At 46.6% G+C, this 17,837-nt stretch overlaps 1 protein-coding gene across 2 annotated transcripts in view; it reads right to left on the bottom strand.

The window, feature by feature from the left end:
- GABBR2 (gamma-aminobutyric acid type B receptor subunit 2) overlaps positions 1-17,837 on the bottom strand; it is a 336,632-nt gene that overhangs the window by 122,266 nt on the left and 196,529 nt on the right. For both annotated transcript variants that reach the window (XM_045780604.2, XM_087869533.1), the window contains exon 7: positions 12,625-12,861. In XM_045780604.2, the coding sequence (XP_045636560.2) occupies positions 12,625-12,861 (237 nt within the window). The remainder of the gene's footprint in view (positions 1-12,624; positions 12,862-17,837) is intronic.

Genomic DNA, 17,837 nt, shown 5'->3' with positions numbered 1-17,837 from the left:
CGCCCCAGCCAAATACAATTTAAACAATTCTTGTTTGAACAAGAATTCTAGGAAGCTTGAATTCCACTGAAAAAGAAAGGGGTGCATGGGGCTGCAGTTCCAGGAGAAGATGGATCTTCCCAGCTCCCTCTGCCCCCTGACAAAGGGCTGGCCATAGACAAGGTCACATCCTCGTGTGTGTGAGTCACCGCTGCACCAGCCCACGCAGGCGGAGCTGGCATCCATCAGTGTTTAAAGCTGTGTGTCTTGTCAGCTGAAATTTATGTCTGCTGTGCTCCCCTGATGGCAGAAGGCTTCCCTCCCACTTAGCGAGGGCACAGGCTAACATACCTTGACACACACTGCGGGGGTATTCTGGCCTCTCGCAAGGAGAAATGCATGTGATGTGTTATGGGGCTCTTCAGATTTGCTTTTCTCACAGGATCTGGGTTTATCTTAGTCTGAGTGTCTTCCTCAATAGTGGGGATATGACTCCTATTTAACTGTATTTTACTTTAAACTTTACTGTAAAAATTTTGCTCACTGTATTCTCAACATTTTAAAATGTACATTCTTTAATTTCTGTATGAAAATTTTGCTAGGCTAATAACTATTTGGTTAGTGGTAGCTTGCAAGTAATTTTCTTCAAAAATTAGTTAGCATTAGTTAGCATATGCCGAGTGAAATAAGTCAATCAGAGAAAGACAATTATCATCTGGTTTCACTCATATGTGGAATGTAAGAAACAGGATAGAGGACCATTGGGGAAGGGAGGGAAAACTAAATGGGAAGTCATCAGAGAGGGAGACAAACCATGAGGGACTCTTAACTCTAGGAAACACTGAGGGTTGCAGGAGGGGAGGTTGGCGGGGGGATGGGAAAACTGGGTGATGGGCATTAAGAAGGGCACGTGATATGATGAGCACTGGGTGTTATATGCAACTGATGAATTATTGAACACTACATTTGAAACTAATGATGTACTATATGTTGGCTAATTGAATTTAAATAAAAAAATTAAAAATGGAAAGGCAGAAAAAAAATTAGTTAGCAAACTACTTTTCTTTTTACAGATACTTTTCAATATAAATAATAAATAAATAAAACCAGCTTTCCCATAATAAATGATAGTTTAAAAATAATTGCACTGGGTGCCTGGGTGGCTCAGTCAGTTAAGCCTCCAATGCTTGGTTTCAGCTCAGGTCATGACCTTGCAGTTGTGAGATCAAGCCCCGCATTGGGCTCCACGCTCTGTGTGGTGTCTACTTCAGATTCTCTCTCCCACTCACACACTCTCTCTCAAGTACATAAATAAAATCTTTTTAAAAAAAATGATTGCACCTAATGGGAGGTTAGTGTTTAATGGGTACAGATGCTCAGTCTGGGAAGATGAGGAGCTCTGGAGATGGGGGTGGTGACTGTTTCATGCCGCTGAACTCTGCCCTTACAAGTGGTTAAAATGGTACATTTTATGTATATTTTATCATAATAAAAAAGAAAGATGGGGTTAAAATGATTGAGAACCACTGCTACAGAAAAAGCTTTATAATCCCTATATGTGAGGGATCAAAACAAATAGCCGTAAAAGAATTAAAAAAAAAAAAGGAAGACCACAGCTGAGTGTGAAGGTGGTGCTTCACGTCTGAATGATGAAGTTACGGGTGACTTTGATTTTCTTTTCGGTGCTCGCCTGTACTTTTTACATTTTCTTTCTGATCGTGTATTATTTTCGTGATCCGAAAAGGACACATATGTTTTACTTTTTTTTTAATCATGTTCAGTTAGCAAACATATAGTACATCATTAGTTTTTGATGTAGTGTTCAATGCATATATGTTATTTGAAAAACACGGGGTTGCAAATACCCTTGCTCCCCCAGTCAGGGGAGTAAGTGAGTGAAACATAAGGAGCTGCTTCTGGGATGGGCTGGCCATACTGAGAGGCACAGAACTTTCCCCTCAGGCAGCAGAAGCCGGTCATCAGGGAGAGTTGCCCGCCTAGAGATGAGGGGCCAGGGCCCTGGCTCCAGCCTCACCTCACACTAGGGCCGCAGACTTCCCACCTGGACAGTGGGTGGTGAGACATGCAGGTCTCACTGGCTCCTTTTAGCTCTGTTCTTCTCTGGCTGGGATTCTTCTGGCCCCTAACAGAGGACAGCTTGTATAGGTATAGGATACTGGTTAACTGCGAGGGTAAAAAATTAGGCAGACTGTGTCCTGTGTCCAACCTTGGGTAAATTATTTAACCTCTGAGTTTTCTCACCTGCCAAATGCTGGTAATGACAGTTGCCATTCCATGGGGTTGTATTAGTTTGCTAGGGGCTGCCTTAACAAAACATCACAAACTGGGTGGTTTAAACCACTGAAATGTACTGTCTCACGGCCCCGGAGGCTGAAAGTCCAAGATCAAAGTGTCAGCAGAACTGGTTCCTTCTGAGGGCTGCAGACGAGAGTCAGTCCCACCCCTCTCTCTCCAGTTTCTGGTGGATTTCTGGCAATCGCTGGTGTTACTCGGCTTGCGGAAGCATCACCCCCTCTCTGCCTTCATCTGCACGTGGTGTTCTCCCTGTGTGCATGTCTGTCTTCAATTTTCTCCTTTTTATAAGGATGCTAGTTAAACCGGATTACCCTACTCCAGTAGGACCTCATCTTAACTAATTACATCTGCAATGACCCTATTTCCAAATAAGGTCATATCCTGAGGCACTTTGGGTTAGGAGTTCAAATATGGATTTTTAAGGGGACACAATTCAACCCATCACCAGAGTTATTATAAGTATCAGATGAGATAATGCATTTAAGAGCTTAGCACAGCACCCAGCATATAGTGAGCATTTAAAATTACAGCCATTCCCATTATCATGACATTTGTCATTACAGTAATTGTTACTATGACCACCTTCTCACTGGCTCCTTCCTTTGTTTCTCGCAGAGACCTGGACAGTGTCTGTACATAGGGCTCTGTTGAAGCTCTCATGAGACGATACACTCCCCCACACTGCTTTTCATAAGGAAACAGCTATTTTTTCCCTGACTTGAGAAAGTCAAACTTGCAAGCTTTGGAAGGCTAGGCATCAATTGAAACAAATTGCTAAACCACATTATTTTGATCTTTCAAATCTGTCTGACAGCAGAAGGAGTAGGTTTCTTTCCCGTGCTGTACGTTATCTGCAGTCATTTGTAATTGTGTTAAAGAAACGGTGGGGGGAGGGCAGCCGAGTGGCACCTGGAACCCAAGATTTGGAGACACCTGCCTTTAGAATCAGAAGAACTAGGATGTGATTCTGAACGAGGCTCACCAGTAACACCGTGGGAGCCCAGTCGAGCCGCTCTGCTGCGCTGAGCTACAATTTCCTCATTCATTCAATCAACGAACATGTAGTTCAAGGACTAAGAGCCAGTATTATACAAGGCACCAGAGGTACAGAGAGAATGATGAGCCCCAGTCCCGTCAAGGAGCTCCCAGGCTCACTGTCCACTGGGAAGGGGCAGACGGACACACAGATAAGCCAATGCAGGCTGGGAGCCCACAAAATCCTCCACTGTTAACTTGGGGAAAGTGGTTCTTGCTCCCTTCCCACACGTCTCACGAGGTTGTTTGGACAGCGAATTCCTTGGAAGCAGACCTTCCATATTGCTCCCCCTGCCTGGCCCAGCTCTGGCTTATCGGAGGTGCTAGCATTGTTGGTCGAATTAATGGAACACTTAAATGGTGAAGAACATGGGCTTCTGAGTTAGCCAGATCGGGCGGTTTTGAATACACTCTTGTTACTCACTACCTGTAGGATGCTGGGTACATCATTTATCTTTGCTCAGCCTGTTTTCAAAAAATCTATGACATGGTCGTTAATTATTGAAACCCTTCATTCATTAAACAAAGATTGATCAGGTACTTAGTATGTCCCAGGCACTCAGCTCTAAGTCTTAACAGGAGGCACTGTGGGGGTGGTGGGGGTAACTGCGGTGAGACAGAATGAGGGGGTGGGAGCTGTGACTTTAAATAGGGTGTGGGCGAGGCCTCCCTGACAAGGTGACACTGGGGCGAGATGGGACAGAGAGGTGAGAGGGCTGGACACAGCTCACTGGGAGGAGGCTTTGGGGCACGTGGAATTACCCATCCCCCACCTGGTGGCTGTTTGGAGCATCACATTCAATAACATGTGTACAGTGCTTAGGGTGATGCCTGGGATGCAGGAGGAACTCATTAATTGATAGCTATTATTAGCATTATGTTAATAAATGGAATTGCACTGAACAATGAAGGAGCCAGAGACTATAAATGTACTCCGTGCACAAGGGCAGTCACACAGTGATTATTATTATTATTATTATTATTATCATAGTTGTTTATTGCTAACAATTACCTCTAGAAAATACTCCTGACAGTCTGAAGTCACAGAGGGCCCATCAGCAACCCTTTCTCCCCCTCAGGCGCTAGGACTTGAGCCCCAGAGAGACAGGGATGGGAGAGACCGGGGAGGGGGTTAGAGGGTGGGTTCCTCTCCTGCCTCTTTCCTGCCTCAGGAGCCCTTGTCTCCAGCCCTACACAGACATGCTGGGGAGATTTCACAACCTGTGTGAAACACTGATGCCAGCCATCACAGCAAGAATTTGGGGATCATTATTAGCAGATTCAACAACTATAGATCCTGTTACTACTTCTCTTGTCAGTTCTGATTATTTATTGGGCAGAAAAAGTCTTTTTAGTTTCTAGAACCCCAAAGGCAGCAGAGTGGGAGAGTGTGACTGAACTTCTCAATCATGTGTGGATTACATCCAACAAAGTTAACTCAAGGTTACCAGTGGTGAAGAGCTTCTACCAGCTGTAAAATGCCGGGTGCAGAACTGTGAGACCAGAGGCATGAAAAGCTGTGGTGCCTGCAAATCTGGGAGCTGCTACTTCATCAGAGGAGGCAGGTATGGCTTTCCCCCAGGCTGACTGCAACGGGCAAGGGCAGAAGCAAAATGCAACTGAGTATACTCAGGGAGAAGAGTCCAGAACCCTCTCCCTGGTGTGAGGGAGGCGACGGGGGAGGGTTGCTGCTAAACTTAAATGCAGAGATGACAATTAGGTTACAGGAAAAATTCCCTCTTGAGGACATTTACATTTCCCATAAAGATACCTGGGTATCTTCGATTGGGTCCTCCAGAAGGTCAAGAAGCCCAGGACAGGGAATTGTGTGCAAGCGATTTTTTTAAAGATGTGTTCTCTGGAGAAACTTGTAAGGGTGAAAGGAGAGAGAAAAGGCCAAGAATGTGGTTTCAGGTGAGGGCCAGCCTCACCCTAATCTCACGGGGAGCTCTGGAGCGTGACTAGCGCTGGTGTCATAGGACCAGGCCAGCCAGTCATTGCTGCAGGCCGCTGGGCTAGGGTGTAGGTCCCAGGCACCTTCAATCACCCAAGGCGTGAGCCATCAGCAGGGACACCTGCACGGCTAGGGGCTGGGCAGACCTGACCAAAGCCCTACGAGAGATCCCAGGAGATATGGCTGGGACACTAACAGCATCTGCTCTAGCTAGCTTTCGTGTGTAATGCTGAGTGTTAATTCTCGGGGCCGTGGGAGTTTGAGCCAGACTAAACAGAGGAACAGAGGTGGGGTCTGCGAGCAAAAGCCTTCTACTTCTAAGGTGAGTATCAAATCCCCAGAGTGAATGGCAGCAGGTAGGAAACTCAAAAGTATTCTTTTTTTTTTTTTTAAAGATTTTTTATTTATTTATGTGTCAGAGAGACAGCCAGCGAGAGAGGGAACACAGCAGGGGAGTGGGAGAGAAAGAAGCAGGCTCCCAGTGGAGGAGCCTGATGTGGGGCTTGATCCCATAACGCCGGGATCACGCCCTGAGCCGAAGGCAGACGCTTAACGACTGTGCTACCCAGGCGCCCCACTCGAAAGTATTCTTGCTTACAAGCAGGGCTGACTCCATTCTGTTTTGACAGTAAACCGCTACAACCTTAATACAAGTTAATGGATTTGTTATTGAGACAATTAAATGAGATAGTATATGTGAAACAGACTGGCACTCGGTAGGTACAGAACGATTGTTTTGCTGGACTTGATTCTGAATACTGCTTAATTAGACCCACATAAACTCTGTTCTTTGAAAAGTCAACATGGGGACAGCGGTAGTAATAATAATAGAAATAGTGATGATGTGGTTGGGGAGCTAAACACCATCATTACTTACCCTCTCAACCCTATGAAGTAGGTTATATTTCCCTCCATAGATGAGAGGTAAATAATTTCCTTGAGGTCACACAGCTCTAAGAGGTGGACTGTGGCCTCCTTTTGTCTGACTTTACGAATTTGCATTTCCTGTTGTAATTCATCACCGCCATGCCCCAGGACATGGTACATTTTATCTGAGCTGGGGGTGGGGGGCATTAGCCAAGTTCTCAAATCAGCTCCTCAGTTAAGTTTGTCTATGATGTAATTCCCCTGGAACTCCCAGAGTGTGGGATGGGGCAGAGACAGGTGGGATGCAGAGGGGAAGTTTGGGGTGGATTGGCTATGGCTCCTGGGAACAGCCAAGAGAGGCTCAGGAAAGGAAGGCCTTAAATTAGGAAAGCTTGAATGGTGTCAGAGCTAACGTGAGGTCACTGGGACAAGCCCGATTTTCTAGGATGTACAGTAGATACATCATAGTCACAAGTTCCTAGTGACGGCCTCGAGTACAAAATGAAGGAACAGCCAGAGCCCTGATAGTCCAGGGGATGGAGTCATGACTGGGGGAAGGACCAGTACCAGAAGGGGTCAGATCCGGGAATGGTCGAGTTTTCTCTACTTCCGGCTAGACTTCCTAGTGCTCTGTCTCTTATCTCACTGGAATTCAATCTGAAATGCTGATACCAGATAGAAATCATGAATGGGTGGCTGGTGCAAAGCCTGTAGATTAACATGTCTTAGAGAATAAGACTTAGAGAATAAGACCAGGAGTCCAAAAGATGGGACAGGCAGGCGAGATGGGCCAACTCTAGCAAGAGGATGTTTACTAATTCGTATGAGTGTGTGTGTGTGTGTGTGTGGCATGAAGTTTCCTATTTGGATAAAAAATCAACTACGCAACTTCAGCATCCCAGTAGGACAAGGGAGCAGTGTGTGTGACATAAAAAGGGGCTTTAGCTAATATCTCCCTGGGATGAGCATCTCACTGGCTTCCCCTAACTACCTACAGTCATTGGCATTTCAACCAAACCGAGTTTACTCTGTGATGCCCTCTTTTCAGGTAAGATGTTGGCAGGGGGAGCACAGTGGCAGTATTTGAGTCTTAGAGGAGATACATATATATTTTTTTAACAAATCTTGCATGATGATTTATATCATCATGTAAATCGCAGGGCTACACCAGCGAAGGCTGGATTGCTGTTCACCAGCAACAAAAGCAAATAGAACAATAAACTCTGCAAATCCCCATCTGCTGTTCTTCGTCACCTCCTTGGTGTGATCAATTAGAGATGACTGCCATTGGAGGTGACATGCCCGAAGCTGAGGCTGCTGGTCTCCCCCGACAGATGTTACACTGAGATGGCCAGACCCACAGCTGGTTGAGAGGCTGGGCAGACGATGAAGAACAGGGCTATTATTTGGAGGAACTTTGGATCATTTCTACATTAGGTCCGTCCACAGGGAGGGAGGAGGCAATCACAGGAAAGAGTTTAGAAAGAATGGGCCCTCTTCTTATAATCAAAGATAATCCCTGGGAGCCTCTTTCAATTTCTCCATGTGCCGAATGCTCTTGGAAGCCTCACAGCCCCCACGCAAAGCTGGTGCATACCCTCAGTAACGTTCCAGGAAAAATGTTGCACGTATTATGTTTTCATCATGGGGTACAATGAGATTATATTAATTTAGCCTCCGTCCTAGGCACTACGAAGTAAATACGGTGTCATTGTAAGAGACAAATCAGAAGGGACATTTACTTAAGGGGGTATACTGCGAGTTAGAGCCACCATATCTTAAGCTGACATGCCCAAAGGATTTGTCCACTTGAGAGCTGGTATGTCATCCTTGTTTTAAGAGACTGGAAACTGGAAAAAATTAAAAAGTGATCACCCAGGGCACCCAGGTGGCTCAATTGGCTAAGTGTCTGCCTTTGGCTCAGGTCATGATCTCAGGGTCCTAGAATTAAGCCCCAAGTTAGGCTCCCTGCTCAGTGGGGAGTCTGCTTCTCCCTCTGCTTCTCCCCCTGCTCAGGCTCTCTCTCTCTTTCCCTCTCTCAAAAAAATAAATAAAATCTTAAAAAAAAAAAAGTGATCACCCAAAGAAAATGAAGGGTTTCATTTTTACCTGGATATTTAGCACATGTTCCCAAGCATGTTTTGAAGCATTATGGATATAAGCTGGTTGATGAATTTAGTGTATGCTTGGTAGAAACACCGAATTAGAGGGAGTCTGTTACATCACAGTAGACCACCATTAGTCCTGGGCATGGAGGAGCCTGACATCGCATCCTCGCTACCCAACACATGGCACAGCGTCAGAATGCACCACCACACAGGCTCCTTGCAATTATCATACTGCTTACTGAACTGCAGGAAAACCAAAGACAGCCCTCTGGTCTTTACTCCCGTAAGCTGAACGGAACCCTCCCTCCAAGGGCTTTGGACAGACCTTGGATAGTGCCCAGCAATTATTCATCTACTTGTCTATATCCCTCACTGGGAAGGGAGTTCTTAAGGGAAGGACCACACATTATTCCTTTCCATGTTTTCAGCTCCCAGCACCCAGCCCAGGGGCTACTAGAGGAGTGAACAAATGTAGGAGCAAATACATCTCTGACAGGTTTAAAATCAAAATGTGTGTGTGCCCGCGCGTGCACACATGTATGCAGGGGCAAATCCATCAGAGCCCCAAGCAATTCTCATGGTTACTATTTGAGAATCACCAGGCCTACTTGTTAATCCTGTGAATTCCTTGGAACCATTGGATCAGAAGTTCTGGGTGGGGCTGGGAAATCAGAATTTTTAAGGAAGTTCCCTGGGAGCTGCTTATACATCTAGAAGGTTAGGAATGTTGCCCGAGGAAACCGGCTGAGCTGGGATTCTCAGAATGCTCTGGGCTTTTGATACCTTAAATAGCCAACTCCAGCAGGAGTTTCTGATCATACATTTGGCAGAAGAGGGGTTTCCACGTGGGAGAGCATTCTGAGATTTGCAGACCATAGAGAGGTAAGAGGTAGTAACTGGGCCAAAACTTAGAACAGTGTACTCAGGGAATCAGAGGCAGGTAGGACTCCCCAGGCCATCAGTGTGCAGGTGGGGACACAGAATCCACAACCCAGTGTTCCCTGAGAAGCATAACTGGGAGGAGAGCTCCTAAGAAGGTAAAACAGAGCTGGGCCCCAAGCTAACAGCTGAGTCTGGATCTAGGACGCATGGAAGAATTGGAAATCTCTTCTTTAGCATGCCAACCAGGAACCACAGGCCCGGTTCCCAGACCAGAGTGTGCACACTGAATCAATTGAAATTGAGTCACGGATATAATTAATTTAATGTGTTTAAACGATTTTCCGTATAGTAAACATGCTGAATGAGGGTGACGCAGAATAAAGTGCCTGCCTGAGAGTGGAAAAATGGACACCATGTGCACTGTAGAATGAAAATGCTGCAGCAAATAGAAAATGCTGCAATTTATTTCCACCCCCCGTTCCTTTCCTTTCCAACTCTTTATTTATGGCTGAACTTGGCCTTCTGTGGTCTCCTTGGACCACAGAGACACTTTTTATTTTGTCAGAAGATGTCCTTTCTTCTCTGATCAGAAGACAATTTTAATGAAACCTGTCTGCAGCCCAGTGACAAGCACATATTAATACGTGACAAAGGGGATCAGGAGGAAGGGGGAAAAAAGTGCAGAACTGTGTCACTGTGGTAATCCCTTACTCCAGTAAAGGGGAATGTGCACAATGAGAAGGGAAGGGAGGGGGCACTGGCTGTGGTGCGGACAGGGCCCAGCCAAACCATCCTTCCGTGGGACTTTGCAAGCTCCCTTTCTGGACCTCGGATACTCATCTACAACATGAGGGGGCCGAACTTGAGGATTTTAAAGAGCGCTTTCAATCCTGACATTCGCTGAGTTATGAATTACAAACTGGAGCGGGCATAAATAAATATGTGTCAAGGAATTTCTCATTAAAAAGAAACTCATCTTCAAGCCGTGTGAAGTGTTCAGGCGGTCTTCTCTAATTGCTCATCAAGTGGGGATTATGCGTTATTTGGCGCAGATGAAAGGGAGCACTTGGAAGTGGTTATAAACGATCTCCCACTAAGATACACCAGGCATCTGGGCAAAATGCCGAGCTCTCAGACGAGGAGGGGCGCAGAATGCTTCCTAGATTCTGTAGCTCTCTATCCAGCTGTTCCAGCTGGAGATACTACAGACTCCTTCTAGTAAATAAGAAACTAAGTGCGGCAAGATGACCTGAAGAAGAGTACCCACATTTTCAGATGGCTCTGCCACAGTGCTCCTGGTGGGGGACAGGTGAGTCCCACCCTCTCTGAGGTGCTGTCTTGTGTCTGTACCAGAAGAGGGAGGACTTCTGGGGTACCTGTGGGGCCATTCTGGGGGCAGGGGACTGGAGGGGGGGCTCGGGGGCTGTGGGAAGGGAGGCTCAACAAGCAGGATGCTGGGTTCCTCCTTCTTTCAAATGAGAGACTGATCTTTAACCTGCATTACATACCAGCACCACGTGAGATTTTCTAGGAGGTTCTGAGGATAAAAACCTTTTTTTGAAACCAAATTTTTGACAGCTGTTCAAGTTTACTGTCTGAATCCAGGCTGCACTATAAACACAGGTATTGTCCATAACTATTCAGAGCCTCCACGTCTGAACTGTGGGAGCAGAGGCCAAGAGCTGTCCATTGTCAGGTCAAGAGTGGCTCTGGTCTGGGATTTTGAAGATGGACTTCTTTTCAGTAAGCCTCAGCAGCTCCCCTCCTGGCTCAGAGCAGCCGCACTCAAACTCTCCTGCTGGCTAGCACCACCCGGGGTGGGCGGGGGCTGTTAAACCCTGGTGGAGGCAGGGCCACAACCCAAGACTCTGATTCCGTGCGTCTGGGGTTGGGCTGGAGAATGTGCATTTCTAACCAGCGCTCAGGGTGCTGCTGGTCAAGGTGCACTTTGAGAATCAGTGGCCTGTAAGATGAAGGCCAGCCTCCTTAGCTTGTTCCTTCAGAAGTGGGCCCCAACTTACCTTCCCAGCCTCATCCTCCTCCTTTCCAATTATCCCAGCAAAGTAATTGTCCCTGCACACACTCACGCATCTCTGCCTCGCTTACCACGCTCCATCTGCCAGACTGCCGGCCCCCTCTCTGCATGTCTACGGCACAGCACCCGAGCTACCTCCTCCAGAAAGCTCCCTGACTTTTCATCCATGGTCATGGAAACCCCTCTGGGCTCATAACGCTTCTGCCATGGTGCTGAGCCCTTTTAATTCTTATTATCATCTGTGTCCAGCTCTTGCTCCTGCATTTGGACCATGGGCTCCAGGACAGGGGGCCCATCTTACCCACCTCAGCAACCACATCACTGTCTACACCCTCAGCACCTGCACCGCCCTGCCTACCAGACTATCAACCAGCAAGCCTGAGCACGCCCACAAAGGAGTAAGAACGTGTGAGACATATACCAATCAACTCATCTTGTCTACTCTTCTTAATGCCCCAAGACAGACTGTTTCTCTCTTGACTCTTTAAATTAGGACACAAGACAGGATTTTAGCCATTTCAACCTGTTCTTTAGGCAAATTTTCCTTATTTTCTGAGAGCAGAGTCAGTAACAAATACATCATCATGAGACATAATTAACTGTCACTTACGTCCACTACCAGAAGGTAGAAGAATGCAGCAATTAAGAGCTAGACCCAGGTTCAAATCCCAGGTCCACTTCCGACTGGCTATAAAACTTAAATGCTCTGCGCTCCAGGCTCCTCACCTCTAATGGTGCTAATAAGAGCATCTACTTCCTATGGATGGCATACGGATGCAATGAGATCATTACTAACACTAATAACCCTAGCATGTATTGAGAACCTACTATGGGCCTAGCATTGGGCATACATTATTACGTCTAATCTACATGAAATGCATAGTGAACTATGCAGCACATGATAAACATTAAAGAAATGTTAGCAATTACTGTCATTGCAAGACGTATATTATTATCCCCATTTCCCAGATGAGAACCTTGAGGCTCAGAGCAAGTAGCCTGCTCAACAAATATTAGCCGTTCTTACTTTGTAATGGTTCATCTTTATACCTACCTCATGAGGTAGGTACTATTTCCATTCTGGGAATGAAAACTCTATGGTTTGGAGATGGTACCTCTAAAGGCCCAGGATTTGAACCTGATTTTGGGTCCAGAGCTCTTGCTGCCCCCATCCTCCACCTGGTGAATTTTAACTGCTCTGTGTACAGTCAACTCACTATGCCCTTTGTAATCCGAGAGCTACAGAGAAGCATCTTCCCAGCCTGTCAGAGAGCGGCACTGAACCTGTCCCTCATTTTGGCAGCCCTGCAATCCTACAACCCACATGAAGTTATTTCAATGATTGCAGAAAAGGGACCTTGTCTCAAAGAGCATGTGACTCAGCCCCTCTTGCCTTGTAAATCTCCAAGGGGCACTAGGGAAAGAGGAGTCTGGGGCGTGGGACTGACCGTGACCCCGAAGAAGTTGGTCTCATTCATGGCATTGAGGATGATCCTGCCCAGCGTGTGGTCCGTGTAGTTGAAATCCTGGATCCGCTGGTGCCGGCTGCTGGCGTGCAGCGTCTCCATGGCCCTCTGCAGCGTCTTGGCGATAACCCAGATGCCATCGTAGGCATACCCGTGGAACTTGCTGGGCCCCACGCCTGACCGCTTGTTGTTGTACTCTCTCTCATATTGCTGTGGAGTCTGTAAAACAGAGGGGTGGGGGGACACCAGGTTACAGCCAGCTGGGACGTCAGGCACGTGGTGCCAAGAACAGACACTCTCCAATGCTTACTGTGAGCCAGGCACAGTGCCAGGCTCTTTATCGGCATTATCTCATTTAATCCACACAACGACCTCATGCAGTGGGGACTATTACTGTCCTCATTTTACACATGAGAAAACCGATTCAGGGAAGTTGACTTGCCCAGGACCACATGGCCAGTGAGTGGCAAGGCTGAGACTGCGCCCTGGCTGTCTAGCAAGGCTAGGGTGAAGGAATAATGCACCCTAACCAGGCCTCCCTGTGACATTTGCAGGGCCTGGAGCTACAGTACAGTGGAGGACCATAGGTCTAAATTCCATATATCTAAATATTTAAGCTATAGACAAGCAAATAAACTGCTCGATAAAATACTTTCTATCTCCCCATCATAAGAATGTACCTTCCTCATGATCTGGAAGGGCAAGTTTGAATTCAGAATTCTGGGGCTCCTCCAAGCGTCAGGTGGGACACAGAGGCACAGGGGGAACTAGACTTGCTGTGGGGCCCACCCCTGCAGCCCAGCCAAGCTTGGTCCACACCTCCTCCCCACTTCCAGCATCAGAGACCTTTAACCATCCCAGAGGTGCAGCCCAACCTCAAGAGGGCCAACCCTGGCTCTAGAAGTGGTTCCAGCTGTTGGGCAAGAAATTCGGGGTGTGATGTAGGAGAGAGGAGGTGCAGGCTCAGGGGTGGGGGGTATGTCCCAATGGCTAGTGGATTCTGAGCCTCCGGGGCCCAAGTGAGGCCTGCCTAGAACATGGGGTCTAGGGCCAGTCCCAGGTGCCCAGATGTAAAGGCTGTTCTGACCCTATACTGTGCCCCTCCAATTTCCCCTTCTGCAATATAGCAAGATCTGTGACTAATTCAGCATTTTGTAAAAAAAGAATTTTTTTCTCCCATAGAACTGAATTTCATAAAAGAATTTCATTGGTGATATTAACATTCTGACTGTGGCCACAAAGTAAGGGAAACCTTTTTACTCCAGTTGCTGAGGCTTACACATCCAAAGGGATGCCACCCCAGGGAAACCCATCACCCTCAACCTTTCCACGGGCCTCTCAAGTCATTTCTGAACTCCTCTGTCATCAGAGTGCACAGCTTAGTCTTTGGAAAAAACCTCTTTGGGGACAAATCACATATAGAAACCACTGACTCATTGTCAGTTTATACTGGGACGGGCTCTTAGAGATGGTCATACGTGCTCCCGCCACCTGCAGCCTGAGGCACAGAGAGGTCCAGAGACTTGTCCAAGGTCAAACAGCTTGTGTGTGTGTGTGTGTGTGTGTGTGTGTGTGTAGCTACACTGGTCCCATTCCATCTCTGTTACTTCTTTCATTAGTGACTTTTGAGGGCATAATTGCTTTTTGAAAACTACCCTGAGATGTCTGGGGCCAGGTTTAGTGCCTAAGGAGGGTGATGAGGCTGAGCCCTTGAGGGCTGGGTCTCATGGCTGGAGCCCAAGTGAGCCTCTTGCCTTTGGTCCAAGGTGTTAGCAGAATAGGGTGGCACTTGCATGTGCCTGGGGACAGCCAAGTGCCTCCAACTGTGGACCCTGTAGGTGAGGAGTTCTGCCTGACAAAACGGGAATGCTGGTGTCCCAGCAATAGCTCCCCCTCCTTTTTTGCTTCAGCTCTCACTGGATGACTCAGGTCTTATCCCTGTTGACAGTTTTCCTTGGAAATGCGTCATGTCCAGCCATCACATTTGTTCATCACTCAAAACACATGGCAGAAGCTCCTCAAATCCAAGGGTTTCTCAAAGAGGTAGCACTGTGTCTGTCTCTAGCCTCACTCAGGGCCTTGAGCCGCTCCTCACTGTCCCTCACACCCTCCACCCTCACGCACTCCCATGGGGCTAGCTTTCAGCTCTCCACCCTCCTCCCCGAGAAGCACCCCGGGGTCCCTTATGAGAAGCACTCTCTCCCTTAGACCTCTTGGGTCCTTTGATCACATCAAGTTTGTTCACATCTCAGGGCTTTTGCACCAGCTGTTTCCTCTGCCAGAAAGCTTCCCCAGCTCTTTGCATGATATTCTCCACATTCAAATGTCAACACTTGTCACTTCTCAGGAGTGGCTTCCCTGACCCACTCTTTCTAAAAACCCCTCACCCCAGGCATTCTCTCTCTACTGGTTTGATCTTCTTTACTGTACTTTTCACTGCCTGCAATGTTCCTACTTATGTGTTATTCATATTGTCTGTTGTTCCAGCCGTCCCTCCTCCTCTCCTCCCCCCTCCCCCACTAGAATTAAGCTCTATGGGGTCAGGAGGTTTTCTGTCTTGATCACTGAGGTATCACCAGAACCCACAGCAATACCTACAGAGATCCTTCCTAAGCCTCAATTTCTCCATCTGAAAAACGAGGAGGTGGGATCAGATGATCTAGAAGTTTTCTCTTGGCAACATAGGTAGGAGCCTGGCACAGTGGTAAGGACAGAGGATTTGGAAGCAGGCAGGCCTACCCCCAGCTCTGGCTCTGTGGTTTGCTAACTGTGAACTGGGGTGAGGTCTTATCTCCTCCAGGTCTCTGTGTCCTCCCTTGCTGTGTGGCCATGAGGATTCAGTGACATGAAGCATGCAAAGTGTCCAGCCCGATATCCAGGACATGCTGGTGCCCCACAAATGCCACCCACTGTTACTAACAGTAAAGGTGGCTGACTGGACCTGGCCACCCAGCGTGGATGGTGCGGCTGCTAACCCAGGATGTCCTGAGGAGCCAAGACTACGCTGACATCCGTGCTGACATCTGTGCTGACAGGGGCCAACAGTCCTTTGGTGCATGCACGCCCTACCTTACTTCTTAACCAATCTCCAATTATTGGACATTTAGGCTCTTTTGAATTTGTCCCAATTATAGGACTACAAAAAGCATCCTTACATCTAAATTTTCTGAACACATACTGGTACTTATTTTTTCAGAATAAATTCCCAGAAGTATAATTGCTGAGGCAAAGAGTATAACTTAAACACGATTCATCCATATTTGGGCCAAAATATTCTCCCCAAATACGAGAAATTAAAATTCCCCTGGGTATGAAAGTACCCATTTCCTGCATCTTTGACAGCAATAGATATTACAGTGTTAAAAATCGTGTTTGTTAGGTTAAGAAAAAAAAAGTACATCCCCTTTTAATTTTAATTTGCATCTCTCTAATGATTAGAGTGAGTTCCTTTCAAATACTGATAAGCAATTTTTATTTCTTAGGTGTTTTTCTTCTTTCTACCATATTGCTATGGTGGTAGTCACACCTTTTAACATTTTGTTTAAATACATTCTTGTTATTTTTCCATCTTTTACTATTTGGCTATATTTTGTTTGATTTTTAAATATGATTTGGGTCTTTTTCTGGTTATTAATTTAGCTATTGGCTATGTTAAAAGTATTACAAATTACTTGAGCTTGTTTTCTCTAGTTGCTTTAAGTATAAAAGTTCTGAGGCCTGTTTGACTTCTCTCTTGGATTTTGCTCCTGTGGGCTTTCTCTGATGTATACAAAAGCATCGAGGGCTGGCGGTGTCTGTATTGGAGTCCTGTTTGTTCAACCTAATAATTATACTCAGATGATGTTTCCAGACCTCTTCCCTACCCAGAACATGCCACTGCATCATCCTTCAAGGTCTCTATGACCCTTTTAAAGTCAGGGGTCCAGACCTGAGGTGAACATTCTCAGTGTGGTCTCACCAAGGGATAAATAATTTTTTAACTTCCTTAATGTCATTTCTTGGGGCCATTTTTTGTAGAGACAGTAGGGGGAACAGAATCATATCATTTATTCAGTTTGACCTTGGAGCAAACACAAGCCCCCATGTATACTTTTTACACGTGTACTTGTAAATCCACATCTTTCTATCTCATAACACTGTTCTTTATCCAGGGGGTGAGGGGCAGGGGGTGGGGGGAGAACAATGGAAATATGACTGTTGACCTCATTTCTGTGGGAAGAGTCCTTGGAATGAGACAGGTGTAGCTAAGCCCGGAAAGGTGACCTCATTCTCACTGTCTTAGCAAGCACCGAGTTGAAGTCATTGCCACCACATTATATCCCAGGCCATTCATCACTTCGCAGGTGAAGCCAGCACCAGTCTCCCTTGGGCAAAACAATGACAGCAGGAAGAAACACTCTCACAACTGTCTGAGAAAAAGTAGTAGTTGTGCTTCAAGCAGGCCTCTGATTATTCAGGGCAGAAGAATTTCTTCCATTGTAGAGCTGACACTGAAGGTTGATTAATTACTCATTCTCGGAGGTCAGGTTTATCATAAGATGCTAAAAGTTTCTGAGAAAATAACTTTATATAGATAGTCCCAATTACTGACAGGTTGTGCTCCAGCATATTTTTGAAAGGCAGTTGTTGGAACTTGGAACATATTTTTCCACAGAAACTATGTTATAAATAGTGGTTAGGCTCCCAGGCTAGCCCACACAAGCTTGCTAACCCACAATGTGACTAAACCTTATGGGTCTGTCATTCCAACAGAACCAAGCAGAGTCCTGCTTTCTGGGAGAGGAGAGCGTCATGGACAGAAGACAGCAGAAGGTGAAGAACCTTCTCCAGCTGCCATCCCTCCCCAGAGCGGCAAAACCGGCAGAGTTTCTCTCTAGCACTCCCTGTGGGATTTGGGGATCCCAGAGTCTCATCTGGGAGGTACGCTAGGGGGTAGTCTCCTTGTCCCTATACCCCAGTTTGTAGATCACCCGGGGACCTCGTCAAATGCAGATGCCAGAGCCCTACATTTGGATTCAGTAGGTCTATGGGATAATTTCAGAATCTGTATTTCTAGCAACCTTCCAAGATCTCAAGAATATATAAATTGGTTACCACTGATTAAGTCCCTCCTACAATCCGATTATTGGGTCTTCTCAAGAGCAACTTCCAGATGTTTGCTGAGCTCCATCTTAGATTCCTCGGTGCTGAGAAGC

This window comes from Ursus americanus, chromosome 18 (genome assembly GCF_024610735.1).
Source record: "Ursus americanus isolate L20-20 chromosome 18, mUrsAme1.1.p, whole genome shotgun sequence".
Classification (NCBI taxonomy): Eukaryota; Metazoa; Chordata; class Mammalia; order Carnivora; family Ursidae; genus Ursus; species Ursus americanus.
The sequence above is the reverse complement of the archived record's forward strand: the minus strand, read 5'-3'. Positions and strand labels throughout refer to the sequence as shown.